The sequence below is a fragment of the Lissotriton vulgaris genome, chromosome 9 (genome assembly GCF_964263255.1).
Source record: "Lissotriton vulgaris chromosome 9, aLisVul1.2, whole genome shotgun sequence".
NCBI classification, from domain to species: Eukaryota; Metazoa; Chordata; class Amphibia; order Caudata; family Salamandridae; genus Lissotriton; species Lissotriton vulgaris.
Genome location: NC_141697.1, coordinates 980,958,035 through 980,978,027, shown reverse-complemented (window position 1 = coordinate 980,978,027; position 19,993 = coordinate 980,958,035). Strand labels below are relative to the sequence as shown.

At 48.2% G+C, this 19,993-nt stretch overlaps 1 protein-coding gene across 1 annotated transcript in view; it reads right to left on the bottom strand.

The window, feature by feature from the left end:
* ZMYND10 (zinc finger MYND-type containing 10) overlaps positions 1-19,993 on the bottom strand; it is a 317,696-nt gene that overhangs the window by 56,128 nt on the left and 241,575 nt on the right. Inside the window, exons 7-8 of the mRNA XM_086936812.1 lie at positions 11,631-11,731; positions 8,150-8,322 (exon numbers count right to left, since the gene is read on the bottom strand). Coding sequence (XP_086792938.1) covers positions 8,150-8,322; positions 11,631-11,731 — 274 coding nt within the window. The remainder of the gene's footprint in view (positions 1-8,149; positions 8,323-11,630; positions 11,732-19,993) is intronic.

Genomic DNA, 19,993 nt, shown 5'->3' with positions numbered 1-19,993 from the left:
GCCGTGCCGCGTGATATTTATTTTCCCCAATCATAGCTGTACTGACGGAGCCACCCGGCCCGTCCACACACGCACACAAGAACGCACGCAGTGTCTGTGTCCGTTATTGCGCTCAAGTTAAGTTAGGCCCCACTCTGTGGCATAGGTTGTCCCTACCCCTTGCCAACACTACACTGGCGACGAGGCGGGTACTCTGCCCACGCCTCGCCCCGCGGAGACGCCTGTTGTGTCCCGCGGTGTCCTGGGCGCCGCGCTCACGCTGCCTGCGCTTGAGCATGCGGCTGTGGTCCACTTCGTCAAACACGTGGGTGGCCCTGCTGCCTGGGCCTGTCCGGCCCCTTCGGACCACCAACGAGGTCGTCGCGCCTGCCTTGGCGCTCAGGTGAGCCCCCCCCCCTCTTCGGGGCATTACCTTGCTGTCGGCTGCCGCCCGCTGCGTGTCCTGGGAGGGGCCCCGCCACACGCCCCCATCCCCAACGGATTCGCGCCGCAGAGCGAGGCCTGTGGGCGCGGAACCACGCGGGTGCCTGCAGAGCGTCAGCCGGGGGAGGCATCGGCCCCAGACGCGCACCCCGCCTCTGCGCTCGAAATTCGCGGACGTGCACAACCCGCCCCGGCGCTCTCTCACGCATCTCGCGGGCGTGTGTTTCCCGCCCTGCTAATCCTCACGCATCTCGCGGAGGTCCGTTTTCCTGCTGGGGGAAGCGATTGGTGCTGCTCCTGTGACCGGACTCCGCATCCCCAAGGCTCTACAGCCCCCTGTGGCCAACGACTACGCAGTTTGTGCACACCCAACACCCCTTGGCGGCTGCGGAAGCCCACCCACACCTCCACTGCTTCAGACGGCCGAACTTCGCCGTGCAGGGTTTGCGTCTGCACGTAGCCCGCGCTCTACCACGTGCCAAGAATGAATGTGCAGGCGGATGGCAACACGGTTCCTCCAGCCCCAGCCCCACAGGCTCCGGCCCAACAACAAGCGGTACCACCTAATGCGCAGGCTCTGGCCCCCGTCGCCAACGCCCCACCCGCCCTGCCCGGACATGCCATGGCCGCACCACTCCCGCCCTTCAGCGAGCTGGCGGACGCGCCCACGGCGGCTGCGCGGTGGCGCCTATGGTTAGGGCGGCTGGAACATTACTTCGTGGGTGTGCGTGAAACGGACGCAAAAGTGAAGCGCTCGCTGCTCATGTGCTACGGAGGTGACGAACTGTACGAGCTGTTCGAGACCCTGCCGGACAGAGGTGAAGAAGATGACTACACAGCTGCAGTCGCGGCGCTCAATCGCCATTTCGACCCACGCGCCAACCCTGTTTACGAATGGTTCAAGATGCGCCAGGCCCGTCAAGCGGAAGGCGAGTCGATCGACGTATACTATGCGAGGCTTCGCAAGCTGGCTACCTCCTGTGAACTGCCGGACCGGACGCTGGAAATCAGAGCACAACTCATACAAGGCTGCAGATCGGTTCAACTGAGACGCCTCATCCTACCACAGCCCCGGATAAGTTTGGATGAAATCCTCGTTTTGGCCAGGTCACACGAACTCTCCAATGCCCGGGCAGAAGCGATGCAAGCTGCGCTCGACAGGCCTGCTGCACCAGCCAAACACGTGTCGGTGAAAGAGGAACACGTTGACGTCCTCCGCAGGAGGCCATTCCCAAACACGCAGAAGAACCAACAGCCAACATCATCGCGATCTGCCTGTGGGAATTGCGGGATGGACCACCCATCGAATGGTCGGTGCTTCGCGAGAGGGAAGACTTGTTCCAACTGCGGAAAACTGAACCACTTCGCAAAGGTGTGCCGCAGCAGTGGCAATCGACGGACTGGCCAAGGTGGGAGAAACATCGCCCAAGGGGTGCGCCAACTCTCGCTTGAAGACCCTGGCCCCGGTGGTGACGCCGCCCAGTCGGCATGCAGAATAGACGACGACGATGACGAGGTGTTCTTTGTCTCGTTTGTGGGACGGGAAGGTTCGAGAAGACGGCCCCCGCCCATGTGCGAAGTTCAGATTGAAGGATCCCCGGTGCAAGCACTAATCGATAACGGCGCATCGGTGAATGTGATGGACAACGTACAGTATGAACAATTGTCCCCTCGACCGCCACTATCACCCTCAAAAGCGAGAATATACACGTATGACAGTGATGATCCACTACCCCTGCGAGGAGTAATTGATGTGACAGTTGCTTGCAACGGCCAGGAAGTAAACACCAAGTTCCATGTGACAGGTGGCAAGCGGGGCACGCTCCTCAGCTGCCACACAGCGGAGGACCTGCAACTGGTGTTCTTCGCTAACCAGATACACGAACGACATGCGGATGCCATGCTGGACGAGTTCCCAGCGCCCTTCCAAGGGTTAGGCCGCCTGAAGGGGAAGATGTTCAAGTTGCACATCGACCACACGGTGAAACCAACGGCACTGCGGCACCGAAGGGTTCCTTTTCACCTGCGGCCGCAGGTGGAAGCTGAGCTGAAGAAACTAGAGGAACTCGGGGTGATAGAGAAGGTATCAGGGCCCACTCCCTGGGTATCGCCCCTTGTGGTGGCCCCCAAGCCAAAGCAACCAGGTGCCAAAAGACTCTGCGTGGATATGCGCCTCCCTAACAAGGCCATCAAGAGGGAGAGGCACCTCACGCCAACGATGGACGATATAGTGGCAGATCTAAATGGAGCCCGCTGGTTCTCTAAATTGGACCTCAATGCTGGATATCACCAGCTCGAGCTACACCCCGACAGCCGGAATATCACAACCTTCTCGACCCATGTAGGCCTCCGCAGGTACAAGCGTCTGAGCTTCGGTGTCTCCTTGGCCGCCGAAGTATTTCAAAATGCAATCAGGGAGACACTATCGGGACTTCCAGGAGTCATCAACCTGAGTGATGACATCCTTGTCTTCTCCAAGACGCTAGAAGAGCACCACGGACACCTTCGGGCCACCCTCCGGAGGCTTGCTGAGCATGGCCTCACCCTACACAGGGAGAAGTGTTCCTTCTACAACGAATCAGTGGAGTTCTTTGGATACGCATTCTCCCGAGACGGCCTGAAAGTAGACCCAAAGAAAGTGGACGCCATCCGGGCAGCACCGAAGCCGACATCTGCGACCGAAGTCCGCAGCTTCTTAGGGATGGCCACTTATTGTGGTCGCTTCATCTCCAACTTGGCGTCCCTGTCGGAACCCCTACGCACACTCACCAAGTCTGGGCAGCCGTGGTCATGGTCAGGGAAGGAGGACGAGGCATTCTGAGCAGTTAAGGACGCCCTCATAGACGAAAAGGTCATGGCGTACTTCAGACCGCATAGACTAACATAGGTTGTCGTAGTTGCTAGCCCGCTGGGGCTAGGTGCAGTCCTGATGCAAAAGACGGAAAGCCAGGAGTGGGTTCCCACCGCGTATGCGAGCCGAGCACTGACACAGACAGAGATGAGGTACGCGCAAATAGAAAGGGAGGCGCTCGCCATCAAGTGGGCGTGTCAGCATTTTCACTTGTACCTATTTGGCCACGAGTTCAAAGTCATCACGGACCACAAGCCGCTCGTGCCGCTGTTCGGAGGCTCTGCCAGGCTTGCGCCACCCAGGATCGAAAGATGGGCCGTCCAGCTTCAACCCTACCGCTTCGAAGTCATCTTCCGCCCCGGAGCGGACAACCCGGCGGATTTCCTGTCAAGACATCCAGGGCAACCCTCTCCCGCATCAGAGCTAGAAGACGGAGAGGAAGTGGAGGAGTTCGTCAGGGCACTGTCACAGGATGCATGTCCCAAAGCACTCACGCTGGAGGAGATAGGTGCTGCCACGGACGGAGATGAATGCCTCCGCAGGGTAAAAGCCACACTTGAAAGTCATTCCTGGAAGCGTTTCCTGGATGGTTGCAGTGGACTCACGCAGGAAGAACAGACCTTTCGGCAACAGATGTGGCGAGCTCAGAGTGAACTAAGCATGGGACCCCATGGTGTGGTGTTGAGAGGCACCACCATTGTTATACCAGAGAGCCTGCAGAAAGAAGTAGTTTGCCTCGCTCACCAGGGACATCAAGGTGTGACAAAGACAAAGGCCCGCCTGCGTAGCCGGGTATGGTTCCCGGGACTCGACAGTGCGGTGGAAACAGAAATCCAGAACTGTCACTCGTGTGTCATCACCAGCCAAGAACCAGCTCCACACCCGGTCATCACGGAGGACCCGTGCGAGACCCCGTGGTCAAAGATCAGTATGGACTTCGGATCATTCCCTGATGGACGACAAGCCCTGGTGCTCATCGACTCATGCTCCAAGTTCCCAGTAGTCGAGGTGATACCCTCCACTGCATTCAGCCACGTGAAGACCGTACTTTTGCCATGCTAGGTTTCCCAGACGAGATAAAATCAGACAATGGGCCGCCTTTTCAAGGCAACGATTTCAAGACATACCTAAGCAGGAGAGGAATCAACCACAGGAAGATCACGCCTCAGTGGCCACAGGCAAACGGCGAGGCCGAGAGGTTCATGAGAACCATGAACCGAGCCCTCAAGATTGGTGTGGAGCAGGGAGAAGCGCCGGAGGAGTGCCTGGCCCAGTTCCTAAGCGCATATCGACAAACCCCACACTGTACCACCAAGTGTGCGCCGGCGCACGTCATGTTTCGGAGAACACCGCGAGAGCATACCGACGAGCCCCGCATGGAGAGCCCCCGAGTTAGACCACGAGGCAACTCAGAACCGCAGGAGAAATACCAATGAAAGAGCCAGCAGAGCACGACATGCCCAGGTCAGACCACTCGTGGTTGGCGACCGCATGGTGTTAAAGACTCGTCAACACAACTGGAAATATCAGACCACATTTGAACCCGAGGTATGGGAGGTCGTAAACATCCATGGCACGATGGTGTCAGCCACACGTGGCAGGAGAGCCGTGACGAGGAATGTGTCGTGGTTCAAACGAATCTCCGGAGAAGGAACCTCGAGCGAACAAGGGTCCGAGGACATGGAGGGAGGCGACGAAGATCTAACGCCCCCTGGGACGCCGACGGATCAGCCAGTTCGGGAAACATCGGTGCCCAGACCTGCCTTGGAGTTTAGTATTAGTCCGGCAAGCTCAGCAAGTAGCAGAGTGGAACCGGAAAACGAAGAGTCAGTCGCAGAGCCGAGGAGCCGGAGATATAATCTTCGACCCAACCCAACCCCCAGTCAGAGACTCAAGGACTATGCATGGGGTCTCCGTGTCTCTGGGACAGTAAAGTAACCGGGACTAAAGAACTGTGAGTTTGGAGGGATGTACTGACGGAGCCACCCAGCCCGTCCACACACGCACGCACGCACACAGCCTGAGGGCGGGTCACGCCCCAGGTATAAATAAACGGGCACGAGACCGCCTCGGGGTCTTCGGCCCTAACTACCAGCTAGTGTCTGTGTCCGTTATTGCGCTCAAGTTAAGTTAGGCCCCACTCTATGGCATAGGCTGTCCCTACCCCTTGCCAACACTACAATAGCCACAAGCTCATCGTGGCCCCACCTTCACGCATGACGTGCATGTTTTGACGTACAGGTCAGTATACTCTGCCTGCTCTGGGAGGTTTAGGATTTCCTTTCCCAGACTACTCTGCTCGTGTGATGAAGGAAAGGCGCCCAAGGTTTGAGCAGAGGTGGCGGGAACCCTGCACACTAAGTGAGTGAGGACTAACCGTACAGTATTCATTATCAGTCTTGTGCGAGACGGTCTCTGGTCTCGAGCGCAGTGAGCTGCCAGCCAGAACCTCTGGGACCCGGTCTGTGGTCACGAACGGTTGAGCTGATGGTGTTAGACACTGATTTCTCTTTGTAGTTTGAAGAATTTATAAAGGAGGTTGCATATATTCTTTTTTTTCTACTCTGACATGTCATTCTATACTGCTGTAGCCTGCTTTTCTTTTCTCCCATGACGCCAAAACGACCAACAATTGTTCATGCCTCTCCTCTGGACGGGCACACCCAGGGAGCGTGTGATGGGTATGGGTGTCATGCTCGTCAGAAAAGTGCTAGCTTTAAGGGAGCTTGCATTCTGTAAACCAGTGGTGCGCGCGCACCACAGAGGAGCGGGGGGAGGGAGCACGGCAGCGAGCCGAATGCACGCTACTGCGCATGCTAAACACTAAGCATGGGCGTAAAATCCGTTCCGCTCGTGGATTTTGCGGATTTTTGTTAAATTTGCAATCTGCGAGATTCGCGAATTTCCCGCAAAATCCGCGAGCGGAACGGATTGGGTCAAAAGTTCAAGCTGACTTTTGTAACTCTTTTAGAATGGCGCCGGCAAGCTGCCAGAGCCATTCTAAAATAGTTACAAAAGTCAGCTTCAACAGGAAGCTCTAATAGATAAAGTAAAGCAGGTGCTCGAGTTGAAGCTCAAATTCAGTTACACAATCATTAATCACCCCAAACTTGGGGTGATTAATGATTGTGTAACTTAATTTGACCTTCAACTCGAGCACCTGCTTTACTTTATCTATGAGTGCTTCCTGTTGAAGCTCTTTGTAGCTATTTTAGAATGGCCTGGCAGCTTGCCAGTGCCATTCTAAGTGGGGCTGAGGGCAGAAGGGCACAAAAGTGGGACAGAGGGCAGAAGGGGACAAAAAATGAGTGGGGCAGAGGGCAGAAGGGCACAGAAACGAGTGGTACAGAGGGCAGAAGGGCATAAAAATCGAGAGGGTGGCAGTGATTAACCAGGCAAAAAAAAACCTGCGAACACGCAAAGCACCCCGCGAACACCCGCAAACACGCAAAAATTAAAAAATTCGCACAAACTCGCGAATTTTGCGGATCGCGAATTCGCAAATTCGCGGATCGCAAATTCACAAAATTCGCCCATGCTTACTAAACACGGACTGGAATGGGCGTTGCAAAGGCGAGGCATACGCCCGCCTTTGCTCAATAGCGTAAGTTTAAAAAAAAAAACGCTAAAGCCAATGCCGGGCGGCGAAAGCCTGATCACACACATGAGAATGTAAGCAGCTTTCAGAACTCCCTTACAAGAGGTCTTGCAATGTTGTGCACTGCAACACTAGGCGCGATACCTAAAAAAAGAAAAAGGAAATGGGAGAGAAATCGTTAAGACAAGAAGGGGATAAATAGTGGTGAATCAAAAGAAAATAACTGAAGTGTGGGGAAAGTAAGAAAAAGGGTGATAGACCCCTTCAGTCATACTTCTAGAACCATTCTCAAACATGACATACCGCGAGGGAGACAGCAACAGCACAGTACAATCTAGTATATGATAAAATGGTTCTCGCTTTGTCCCACGTTACTAGAGGTCTGGTGGAAATAGAGAGTCTGAAGACTGAAGTCTCAGTCAACGAAAATTGATTTGCTAAGTTGAAAGACAGTAAAATAAAAAAATATATATGCAGAAAATGGTGCTCAAATTGTACAATGACAAGTGACCCTTTTTCCATGTCCTATGCTTGACAATATTCAAATATAATGTGATGCAAAGAAATGTGCCATTTATGATTAAAGCCTCTCAGTGCAGAATGAAAGCAAGCTAATGGCAAAAGTAATGTGAAAATGTCATCAGAACAGAAGGTTTATGCTAGCTTAGATTAATATAAAGGCTGCCTGAACTACGATTGTGCATTGTCATCCAACCACAGGTGAGCTTTCCAAATTTCACAAGATGGTTTTACATCCTTTCCTTATTAAAGAAAGGTGGGTATGGTTGGGGAACATCTGGTACCAGTGTTAGACAGCCTTGCAACCAGATTCTAAAGGATTACTGACAGCAATAGCTGACATCCAGTGAGGATGACCTCCAACTGGGAGAAAACATAATAATTATCAAGTGCGGTGTCTGAGGCTCTGTACTGGCCTGTGACTCTCTTTTACAGTGATGAATTCCAGTGTCCCTTTAGTGATCAGTGCACCCTTATTATGCATGCTTCTGTAGGGACAGTAACAGAGATAACCTAAAGTGAACCTGTTTCGCTGAGCTTAAGGACGGGTGGAAGGAACAACAGCAGAAAATAACAAAAGCGTCCAAGAGTATTCAAGCCAGGCAACTCATTCAAAAATAAAATTACAATCCACATCATTCAGCAGAAAATAAGGTAACTGGTGACAATGCTCTGATGAGCATGAATAGGATGTGTTGCTTTTTTCACCACGGAGGGGAGGACAATTCTTGCAATTTTATTACAAGAGACCACTATACCTTTAACAGTTGGCCTTTGTTGAAGTTGTTGAAGTTGTATTTCTGCTGGCACTCCGGTCTCAGGAGGAGATTGTAGAGTGCAATCCAAACTTGCCCATCCAGTTTGGTCATTTTAAGGTGATCCTCTGCAGGAACTGGGTACCACCTGCCACCCTCATACTTCTGGAGTTGACCTGAGAGGACAGGAAAGAAAATAATGATCCATAGAAAAGTCTGAAGATAACAAAAAGGAATGAGTATGAATCAACAATAGCAAACAAACCATGACTTACAGGTAGCCAGAGACTCGCATATTTATTATATAAGAGTTTTAAAACATTTCTTTAAATAAGCCATCCTTGTCATAAACAAAAATACATTTTTTCAGTGTTTATTAAAAATATGTTAGCATCTTGGGCTTATGAAGGTTCAAGGCATGCCCCTCCTTGATGACATGAGTGCCATTTCGTTCTGAGAGTTCTACAACCGTTGAAGATGTTTGCATTGCTAAGACCCAAACCTTGTCTTAATGTCAGAAGAAGGGGAAAATATATACCTCCTGTCATTCCACCACATCAAAACGGACATATTCCTTGAGCTGTAAGTAATATTAATAAGGTCCTTTTTATTTTGCAGCCTCATTCCCTGGTTATGTTATGTTATGTAGAACACACCAGTGAGGTTATCCAGGCACTTGAGCAGGTGTGTGGTCCCAGCAGAATTATTCTTAGAGCCAAGTATTCCGTCTCTTGCTCAAAATGAGAGGAGGAGGTCCTGATGTGTTAAGGGAGGTCGTTCCATGTTTTGGGTGCGATGTAGGAGAATGTGCTGCCTCCTGCTCTGCTTTTGTGAATGTGTGGGGGGTGTGCGAGTGAGACCAACCATAGGAGTCTGGCAGGCTGGTGAAAGTGCAATCTAGCTTTTCAGGTATGCTGGTCCAATGCTGTGTAAGGCTTTATATGTGTGTGTGAGGAGTATGAATTGGCTGCGCTTGTGAATGGGGACTAGGTGGAGCTCCCTGAGGTGCAGTGCCATGTGGGTGCAGAACGTCAAGTCCACTATGAGTCTTGAGTTAGTGTTCTGGATAGTCTGAAGTCGTTGTAGGAGTTGCTTGGAGATTCCGTCATAAACTGTGTTGGCGTAGCAAGGATGCTTGTGATGAGTACTTGCATGGCGGTCTGTCTGGTGTTCTGTAGCAGCTACTTTAAGATATTTCATAGCATGCGTGCAATGTGGATGCTTACTGCATTGAATTGTGCTGTCATGGAGAGCTTGTCATCTGGTATGATCCCCAGATTTCTTGCGTGATCGGTGAGTGTTGATGTTGGTCCGAGCTCTGATGGTCACCAGTTGGAGTCGCTTGGGGAGGTCTTGTTATTGAAAACCAGTACTTCTGTCTTGTCTGAATTAAGCTTCAAGCAGTTTGTTCTCATCCAGTCTGCTACAATGGTCAAGCAGTTAGTGTAGCTGGTTCTGGTGGTGGTTGTTTTGTTCCTCAGCAAGAGGATAAGTTGGGTGCTCTTGGCATATGAGATGATGGTGATACCTTGGATTGTTGGATAGTGGAGTCAAACAGGCAGTACAGGGTGGAGCTGAGGGATGATCCATGGCAGCCTTCGCAGATCAGGTTCTTGGTCGCCGATGTGAACAGTGGCACTCTGACCCTTTGGGTTCTTTGCGTAAGAAAAGAGCAGATCCAGTTGAGTGCAGATCCTTGGATGTCTATGTCGTGGATCCTTCAGATGAGAGTGTTGTGGAACAGTGTTGAAGGCAGCAGACAGGCAAAGAAGGATGAGGACCGCTATTACTCCTTGGTCCAGGATGGTCCTGATGTTGGTGGTGGCTGCAATGAGTACTGTTATTTCGGTGCTGGGATTCTTTCTGAATCCAGATTGGTTGTTGTCCAGCAGTTGGGAGCTGTCAAGGTGGGTTGAGAGTTGCTTATTGATGGCATTCTCAATCACTTTGGCTGAGTAAGGAATCAGGGAGATGGGACGCAAGTTGCACAGTTGGTTTGGGTCGGCTGGTGTTTTTTGAGAAGGGTGTTGACTTCTGCATGTTTCCAGACCTCCAGGGATGTGGCAGACGTGATGGAGGTTTTGATGATGTGGGTGAGGGCGGTGTGAATTGGTGATGTTCCCAGGTTATAGATGTGGTGGGGGCATGGATCCGTAGGTGCCCCTGAGTGGATGGATAGCATGATTATTGCTGTTTTGTCTCTGATGGGGGGTGTCTATTCGGTCAGGTGGCTGACTTGGTTGGTGATAGGTAGGTTGGCTATGAAATCATTAGGGTCAGGTTGATGTTCGAGGTTGCTGTAGATGTTTGTGAATTAGCTGGGGAAGAAGTTTGATAGGTCGTCGCAGCGTTCTTGGTAGGGGGGTGGTGTTGTTGATGGAGGCTGAAGGTGTGGTGAAGTATTTGACGATTGAGAAGATCTTCTTTCATCTGTTGGAGCTTCCTTCAATGCGTTCAGCTAGTTCTCTTTTCTTGATGTCTCTTAGTTGCTGGTGGTGGCGTCTGAATGCAACCTTGTAGGTGGTTCAATCAGTGGTTTTGCGGCTGGTACTCTATTTTCTTTCTAGCTATTTACAGTGCTGTTTTGCTTCCCCAAGATACTCTGTGTACCAACTGGCCTGCTTCTTGAGTCTTCTTTACTTTTTGGGTTTGGTGGGTGCATGGGACTCCGCGCAGGTCTCAATCCAGTTGTTAAAATTGGTCATATCATCGTTAAGGTCATCTGTGGGGTTAGGTTAATCAATGCTGACAACATTGAGCCAGTTTGCTTCTGAGATTTTCTCCCAGCTGCGGCTTGGTAGGCTGATACTAGTGGGTGCATTGAAAGCAGTGTGTTGATTTAGACATGGATGATGGTGTGGTTGGTCCAAGTGAGCGCCACGGTGGAGTTATATTTGATGCTGTCACTGGTGGTGAAGATGGGATCCAGTGTGTGTCCTGCGGTATGTGTAAGTCCTGGGTTGAGCTCGGTGAGCTGGATGTTGCCCAGGCTTCTGAGGAGTGCTGTGGAGCAGGGGTCGGGTCAAATGCTGAAGAGTGTAAGAGGCTATAAATGAAAACAGTCACTGATACGATAGAAGGAGCAGAAGGCAAGAGGATGAGAGCTTGGCAGAAAAAGAGCAAGTGAGAGAGAAAGGAGAAAGGGATCTGAAGAGAGAAGGGTGATGGAGGAGAGAGCAGAGGGAGCGAGGCAGAAGCCTCAAGGCAAAGGAGCCGGATGCCAGCCTTCAGATACCAGCAGAAATTTGTTTGGGGTTCAGAAGGCTTTAAGGGTGGTGATCCCGACTATAGCTGAGGCCCTCAATGTACAAATACAGGACTTGTGCTTGTAAAGAGCATCTCACAAATTTCATCCAGCAATATTTTTGGCTAATATACTAAAAACATTATCCGATTTCATTCACTTGATTCACTTATGTTGTTTGGATATTATGCGTAAAGCACCCACTATTTTGATAGAGAATTCTGCAATAAAGCACCCTACCTTTCTCCAGGCGACTCCATGGACAATACTCCACCAATTGCACCAGCAAGCATGGCACATTGTGAGTGTTCAACAGCCGGGTGAGCCCACTGAGAGGTAAGCTGAGGATGAAAGGAATAACAACTATAAGAAGTACAGAGGCAAAACTGAAAATGTCATATTCTTTCAATAGTGGCCCTCTTGTGTGGGTATCTTGAAAAGGTACATACTGTTGAAACAGCCAGTCTTCAGTGGAGACTCTGATTCATTTCTGTTTTTTTAAGACAATAATGTCAATGATTGGTTTTAAGCTAGATCTGACCTTTAGGTCACCCTGCAACAGCATCACCAGCTATGTGGATGTGGTTCCACCCTTTGTGACCACCTGGCCTATGAGGAACTACCCCAACCTTGATAATTATTGGTTTAAAACTAGATCCTGTGCCTTCATCCAGAACATAAGCATTTAGCTTCAACCTCAGCTTTCTTTCAGTAGAAGGAATAGATAGGCATGACTACTTGTTCCAAGATGAAGATGATCACTCGGAGACCCGAAGAGGAACACCATACTGGAGAACTACTGATACAGGTAAGCAGTTTTCTGTTCTCCTGCATGCATTCCTCCAAATAGCACAATCAGTTAGAACCAACCACGAACCAAATCTGATAGGAGGGTTGGAAAGAAGAAATAATTTATTCAAAAATACTTTCTGTTTTTCTCTTGAAATTTTGTAAGATTTTTAAAATGAACTAAGACATTAGACAAGCATGGAATACACACACATACACAACAATTTGAGTTAGACCATATGGCCCCTCACAGTTACATGTTACACTTGGGTCAAACATTTTATGAAAATTGTCCAAGGTTTGTGCTTAGAGTAGGGATAATTTAGCATGTAAAAGGTAAATGCAGAAAGGATAACGAAGGAAAAGAGAGGAAAGAGAAGAGCACCATTAAGTAAAAAATTTATGGGATTCAACAATCTCATGGATAAAGTCAGTATTTTCTATACGTAGACTGCTGCAAAAGCATCGTGCAGTGCATGGACCAGGTATAATGGGAACCACATGATTCCTGAGCTCTCTTAAGTTTTTGCAATATCCCCTTCTCTTTCTTCCACCAGGTCCAATAGGCTGCCTCTTCACTGAAGTCTTGGGAGCCAGCTATTAATGAGTCTTAGACTATAGCATAGACAGGGAGGTGGACAAAGAATGAGTGGTGTTGTACAAGTAAGGGAAAGTCACACTCAGGCCTCCTGGGTAACACTTCCTTTATCTCTCTCCTGGATAGGAATCGTAGGGTAACCCTTTTTAAATAAATACTGTTTGCTTAGGTTAACCGTGTAAGTTTCCCTGCAAGCTCTCTAATTTTTGAAACTTTAATTCATCACAGTTTTATATTTTCATTGATAGTTGTTTCACTGGTACATACTACTGCCACCAATACTTACAGTGGATACTTCTCAGCATCGTTGAGTTTGACTTACATATGTGATGCAAAAAGGAGTGGGAACAGTGGGGTTCCTTAGCATTTTGATCTTGTTGTGGAATTTTTTTCATGTTGGAATATGACCAAAATATGTGTAAATTCGTTTCTTTGCTATCACATCAGTTCTGTAACACCCCCTACCCTCTCAGCCGCTGGGAAAGACTTCAGCCACATTCCACAGTCTATTATCTTTTTGACAACTATTTAACTCCAGGCAGATACCAGCTATGTGCAAATGAAACTTGGTCCTGCCCCATTACGAACACTCTAGCCCCAACTAAAAGTCAGGGCAGCTATAAATTAGATAAAAAGCAGCACAATATGCATTTCAACCCAAGTTGTCATTGAGGGTTGAGTTTCCTTGGAAGCATATGATGAAAGTTACTTAATTGTAACAGCAGGTATTCATGCTGGGCACTTTCCTCACATTCATAATCTGTCAATGCTTCAAACTAGCTGAGGAGGAGCATATATATCTTAATAGAAGCATGTACAATACATTTTTATTTTTTTTTAAACAGCTATTCGCTTGAAAAGTGAGAAGCTCCTTGCCTTTGGAAACCCAGAATTCCCTGTCCAAATGGAGCAGGCTCAGTAAACATTTACAGAAAATAAGTGACTCTGCCATGACATGCATTCTTAGGAAACTACTGCTTTCAGGTACTATAACATGGATGGAAACAAGGACTTGAATGTTTTAAATGAAATAGCTCACACAAGGACAGGAGCGTTTTACTGCAACCTCTTTGGCTTATTGGGAAGATGTAATGCCAGGTCCACTGGTATCCATCAGCACCCACTGAAGGTGAGCTGAACTCTGACATTCGAAAAGCGTGATGATGGAGCACGTCCAAGATGACCTGTAGCCACAGGGTGTTCAGGATGAAAACCAGTCACTGCGCTAACCAGAGACACTTCTCATTGGATTTCTGCAAATTTTAGTTGTACATCTACTAGCCGAAGATGTTCTTGAAGGGCATCCCAGACAGTGTAGCTTTGGGAATTAAGTCAAAGACCACATGTCTGATGTGATGTAGTTGATGTTAACTTAGTACCTCTACATCCCGATCTTAGGATTCTTCTCCAAATAAGCCATAGAGTTATAACCACAAATCGCTCATTAACTTGGTGAAGAACTAGGTGCCGTCTACTTTAAAAAGGTGATCAATGTTATGGGAAAAAAGGATATTTCCCAGAAGGGTTATGTAGCTATTGAAGAGTTTAAACAAACAAGAGGGCAGAAGTTAGAAATACCACGGTCTATGATGGTGATTTTGACCGCGGATAAGCATAGTCCTTCACCACCAATTATTATTATTATTATGATTATATTTCTTATATAGCGCAGGAATCAACCCCCGAAGGGGTATCTCCGCGCTTGCCTTGGGAACCCGTCCTGTTTTTTCCCTGTGAGATAGCACCTACCCGGCATCCCCAAGGTGAAAGCCAGTCATCCCGCCGCGGGGGGGGGCGTTGTGGAGATTAAGCAAGCTTAATGCCCAGAGTTGCATAGTGTGAACCCATGATTAGAGCAGGCACCGAAGCGAGAATTATCGAGTCCATGAACATTTGAGCTCAAGACCCTGCCGCGTCGGGAATTGAACCCTGGTCCCGGGTCTGACCTCTGCTTCAGGGTCTGCCTGAAGCAGAGGTTGGCGTAGATGGTGACAAATGCTGTGCAGAGCTGAACCATGGCTTTGTCACCCAGATCTTGTGACTGTTATCTGATAAGAAGGAATGCAGTTCATTGTCATATTGTGACAGCAAACGCCTGCCTATAAAAGAAGTTTCTATAATAATTATTCTAAAATATCTGTTAAAAGTGGCCAATTGTTTCAATGCCTCTACTTCACTCATAGGACACTGAGAGTTAAAACTAATCACAGAAAAACCTAACCCAGTGGATTTCCTTAGGCGGTTTTATCACCTGTTTCCAAGATCCAGAGTTGGGAACAAGGGATAACACATGCTTTTGGCTTTAAAATAACAGTTGAGCTTATCTTAAGCTATAAAGCCTTGGATCGGGCCATTTCCCTCCACCAATTAAGAATTTTTCTAGCTATTGTGTGCCAGAATTTGTGCAGGGAAACATCTTGACCCCAAGTGCTACTCATGTGGGAAATTTAGAATGTTAAATCAGGTACAAACGTCCATTTCTGCTCAATTTGACTACCACCAACCACCTCAAACTGAGGTGCTAATTAATCAATGTTGCTTTTATTAGAACACATCAACCGAGTTTCAGTATTGCTAGTACCACTGATCTTGGGCAGTAAAAACACGTATCTGAAAGGAGTTAAGCACTCCCCTCACCCCTTTGGAAGGAATGCACCTTGATTACAATAAGCGTTCAGTGAATAATAAATGGCTACCTTTTTTTTGGGGTGTCTAAAAAGTGGGGATTAGTTAGCAGACGTGCTTGGGACAAATTCTGTGCATAAAGTTATACCCACAGGAAATGCCAAAACAGGTAGAGCCCAGCCCTGAGTATTTACTAGTGGCTGAAATTAATTCAAGCATTCCATGCCAGTGTTGAGTTCCAGTGAGACTAGTGGATGCTGAACAGGCAGAGGGGCTTGAAAATATCCTTTCATAAACTGTTTAATTTGATTCTTTGAGAGAACAGAGTGGCTGAGCTGTCTCCTGTTCCTCTAAATCTAGATAAGGCCACTAATTAAACTCATACTGATTAGTTTTGTGATTGCTCTTGGCTAGTTCCAACAAATATTGATATATTTTGTATAGTTGCATATCGCGTGAGTGACATTCTTTGCTTTTGCACCATACACAAAAATGCTTTCACGTGGCGTTATAAGTCTTCACGGCGGCTGGTACCCATGCCAGGATCTTTCTACATTCATTCGGCAGATCCAAGAGACCAAATCATAAGTAGTCAGGTATCATGCTTTCAGGTGCAGCGACTTGAGGGTGTGCTGGAGTATCTTCCCATTGTGTCAGGAGAGAAACCTGGTGTGCAGTTCCAGTGGTATCGCCGGGCATGTGGACAGTTGGTGGAGTACACTATAGCAATACTGGCAGGGTCACCCCAGAGCAATGGAAATCAGGATGCAATGATCTGCCTTTGCCTTCCTCAGAACCACAGGGATCAGCTGGAATGGTGGAAAGGCGTTTGTGAAGATGTTGGACCACTTGATCAAAATACATTGCCGACTGTTCCCAGTTGCCATAATCTGCTGCAGTAGGACCAGCATTTCTTGTTCTGGATAGTGAAGAAATCCAGTGTGTGTGGCGGGGGGGAGGGTGAACACAATTTGGAATATGTTGTTGACCTGCTCTTTGGTGCAGGGCCCATTTGTGCAGTCTGATAGTGTTAACTAAGCACGTCCGCTTGATTGTTGTGGTACCTTGGCAGATATTCTATAGCAATAACAACCTGGTTAGAAATGGCCCAGTGCCATGGCGCCTCCTCCGAGAGAGATCTGGACCATGTTCCCCCTTGCTTGGCAATGCAAAACATTGAAGTTGTATTGTTCGTCTTGATGAGAACCGCTTCACCTGCCAGTCTTGGGAAGTGCTTGTAGGCCCAGACACATGGCCTGAAGCTGCAAGTTGTTGAAATATTCTCTGCATTTGACCAGGGACCTCTGGTTGGCAGCTCTTGCATGTGAGCTCCTTGCCGTCCATTGTAAGAACCAATCTGTTTGGATAAAAAGAGGGGCATTTTTCTTGAGGTTGATGGGGAATCTCCACCAATCAATCTCACTTCTGGTTGTTGCTGGAGCGTGTTTGTGGGGCCTTCCTCTTCCGTCTAGACAATCTGCCATACCCTTGATTTTGGTTCTGATTGTTCATGTACTCCTGGTCATAAACAGTTTTCAGATGTGGGGGTATTATGGTTGTCAATAACCCACATACTGATTGCTAGCTCACCGGTGGACCTGGGACCTAAGTGATCCACAAGAAGTGGCTGTGCCAGATGTCAATACTGTAGAGCTCCAGGCGATTAGGAGATATCCATATCTGTCCAGTGTTCTTTTCGGCATCATCCAGATCTTTTCTAAACAGGGTTAGACCATCGAAGGGCACATTGATGCGTTTTTGCTTGGACATCTAGACGGAAACCTGTAGACCTCACCCTTCCCTGCTGTTTTAACACTGCTGCTCCTGCCAGCTGCTGGAAGCCTGCATTGTAAACTTCCATTGGGCAGTAAGGATTGCTGAAGAGATTACTGCATGGTCCTTGACCATCACCCTAGCAGCTTCTCTCTTGTCCTCTGGAATGAAGTCTACTAGTGGCAAGCTGTAATGCCACAAGTGGTGATCAGAACTTCCCAATATTGCTAAAGCATGGGAAGCTTTGCTTGAGGTTACCACCACTGAACTAAATCTCCAGCCCAAATTATCAATTTGGCGGCCATTTCTGTCCATAGGGGCTGATGGTGGCATGATCTGGTTATTCGATCTGCTTTTGGCTGCTGATGTTATAACAGAGTCTGGCTTCGGCTGAACTGTAGGGCAGAAAGGCAGACCAGTACCTTTTCTCCAGATATAGAACCACCGCTTGAACTGTAGCTAGCATCATCATTCAGTTTAGGCTTTCAAAGAAGATGTAGTCCAGTATCAGCATGGATCATGTGCATTTGCGTGGCTGCTCTTTAAAATAATAAAGATGTATTGCTGCTTCCCTGAAGCCATTGGAGACTGAACATTTTAGTTGCTCCCATACATTAGAGCATGAAACCGGGAGATGTATCCAAGATGGAAATCTGGTTGGTTGGGTGATTTAGCGCCTTCCTTAGGTAAGATGTAGTCATCCTATTCCAGATCACCTCGATCATCTGCCTGTGAGAGTTACCTTTCCTCTCCCGTATCTGAATACACAGAATCCGATGAGTCTTCATATCCCAGGTCTTTGGGGACCAGAGATTGTTTGACAACTCTGGAAGGCATGCTCATTGGAGGTGGGAGTGGCAGAGGAGGCACAGGTAGTGTAGGTAGAGGGTAGAGTAGGTACAGTAGATACTGAGGAAGGGGCAAGCACAGGTTGCATTGTAGTTTGCAAAGGAAGTAGCCTTAGAAAAATGTCTATCATTTGTTGAGAAGCTGACATAAATGCGACAGACAGCTACAAGATCTCTGGTTGCCTATCATAATGATGAGGGCCATAAGAGTGAGGAGGACTGTTAACTGAGAGGTCTAGGATTGGTATTCTTAGTACTGATGATTTTCCAAGAGGTCTGCCTCCACTTCGGAGTCTAAAATCTGGGTAGGTAGGCTTTCAGTCACCTTTATGTTCGAAAAGGTAGCTTGCACAGAAAGATCCATTGTCGATGGTGTTGTTGACATTATTCCTCTACTTGTTGTTGGTGGAGTTGGCATCTTCGATAGTGTATTTGTCGACAGTGTCCACATTGCTAATAGCAGAAGGTAGGACATCCTTGGAGTTATAGTAGTAGGTGTCGTCGTGGATGATGGGTTCGCTACGGGTGATATTTTCATGGTTGTCAACAAGGCATGTCCCACGGATGTCAATAGGAATGCCGTCCACGACAATGTTTTTTTCACACCCTGAGCACAGCAGTTGAGCTAGGACTTCATAGGAACTTGCTTTTCTTGCTGTTTGTTTGTACTATTTGGAGTGCATCCTTTCTGGAGTGTTTTACTGAGGAAACTGCAGTTTTTTCCTGTGAGTCTGTGGCTGCAGTGCCTTAAATTCTAATTCCAACTCTGGAAATTTTACATGTTACCCTTTTCGTGCTGCCTTTGTGGAAGTGATTTGTGGAGCACTTTTCATGGAGTTCTCCCAACAGAAAGGGGCATCCCCCTTGTGAGGAAGGTATATTTTCTTCGTTTCTAAAATATACTTTGGAAACCTTCTCTCCCTGTACTTCAGGGTCTTAAATTGAAAAGTTTGACAAATGTCACATTGCTGCACCTTATGTGCTGGATAAAGACAAAAAACATTGCACTGATGCCCAAACTAGTCCATCCGGATCAGTCAGGCTTGATAAAAGGCAGGCAGACCCACAACAACATAACGGAGGACTATACACTTAATTGAAAAAGCGAATAGACGTCAGATACCGGCGTTGTTGGTGGTCCTGGATGCCGAGTAGGTATTTGACAGGGTGGACTGGGAGTTTCTTTTTACCACACTACAACACTTTGGCTTCTAAATCAAATTTATAAATATGATCAGGGCCAATTATGTACAACCTCCTCCACGTTTCCCCTCACCAGAGGACTGGCGATCAGAATACGGGAGTCTAAAGAGATAAAAGGAATTCCCTTCGGGGGAGATACACACAAAAGCTCTCTGTTCGCAGACGATGTACTGCTGTCTCTCACCAAACCATCCACTTCGCTCACTGCAAGGCAGAAAGAACTGACCCTGTTTGCGAAAGTGTTGGGATTAAAAGTTAATCTTGACAAATCCAATATACTTAATCTTACGGTTCCGGCGGCAGAGGCTAATGCCCTGCGAGAAGGCACCCCCTTTCAATGGGCAAAACGCTCAATACAATATTTAGGCATACAGTTAACACCACAGCTGGAAGGGCTATATAAGGCCAATTTCCCGCTGCTTCTCCTTCAGCTCCAACAAGACCTTAAATGGTGGAAGCCTCTTTTATCTCCTGGCTGGGATGCGTCCATGCGATTATAATGACGGCACTGCCTACATTTTTATATCTCTTTCAGGCACTCCCCATAGACTTAGATAGGGATCTCCTCATCAAGATTCATTCACTAATCATACGCTACATCTGGCAGAAGGGGAGGGCCCGCCTTCCATTTTACACTGCGGGAACCAGGGGAGCAGGGGGAGTTGGGTTGCCAGATTTTGTCCATTATTACAAAGGAGCCCAACTGAGAATACTGGCTGAGTGGTCTAAACGGGAATCCGAAAAGTACTGGCTGCACATGGATAGGG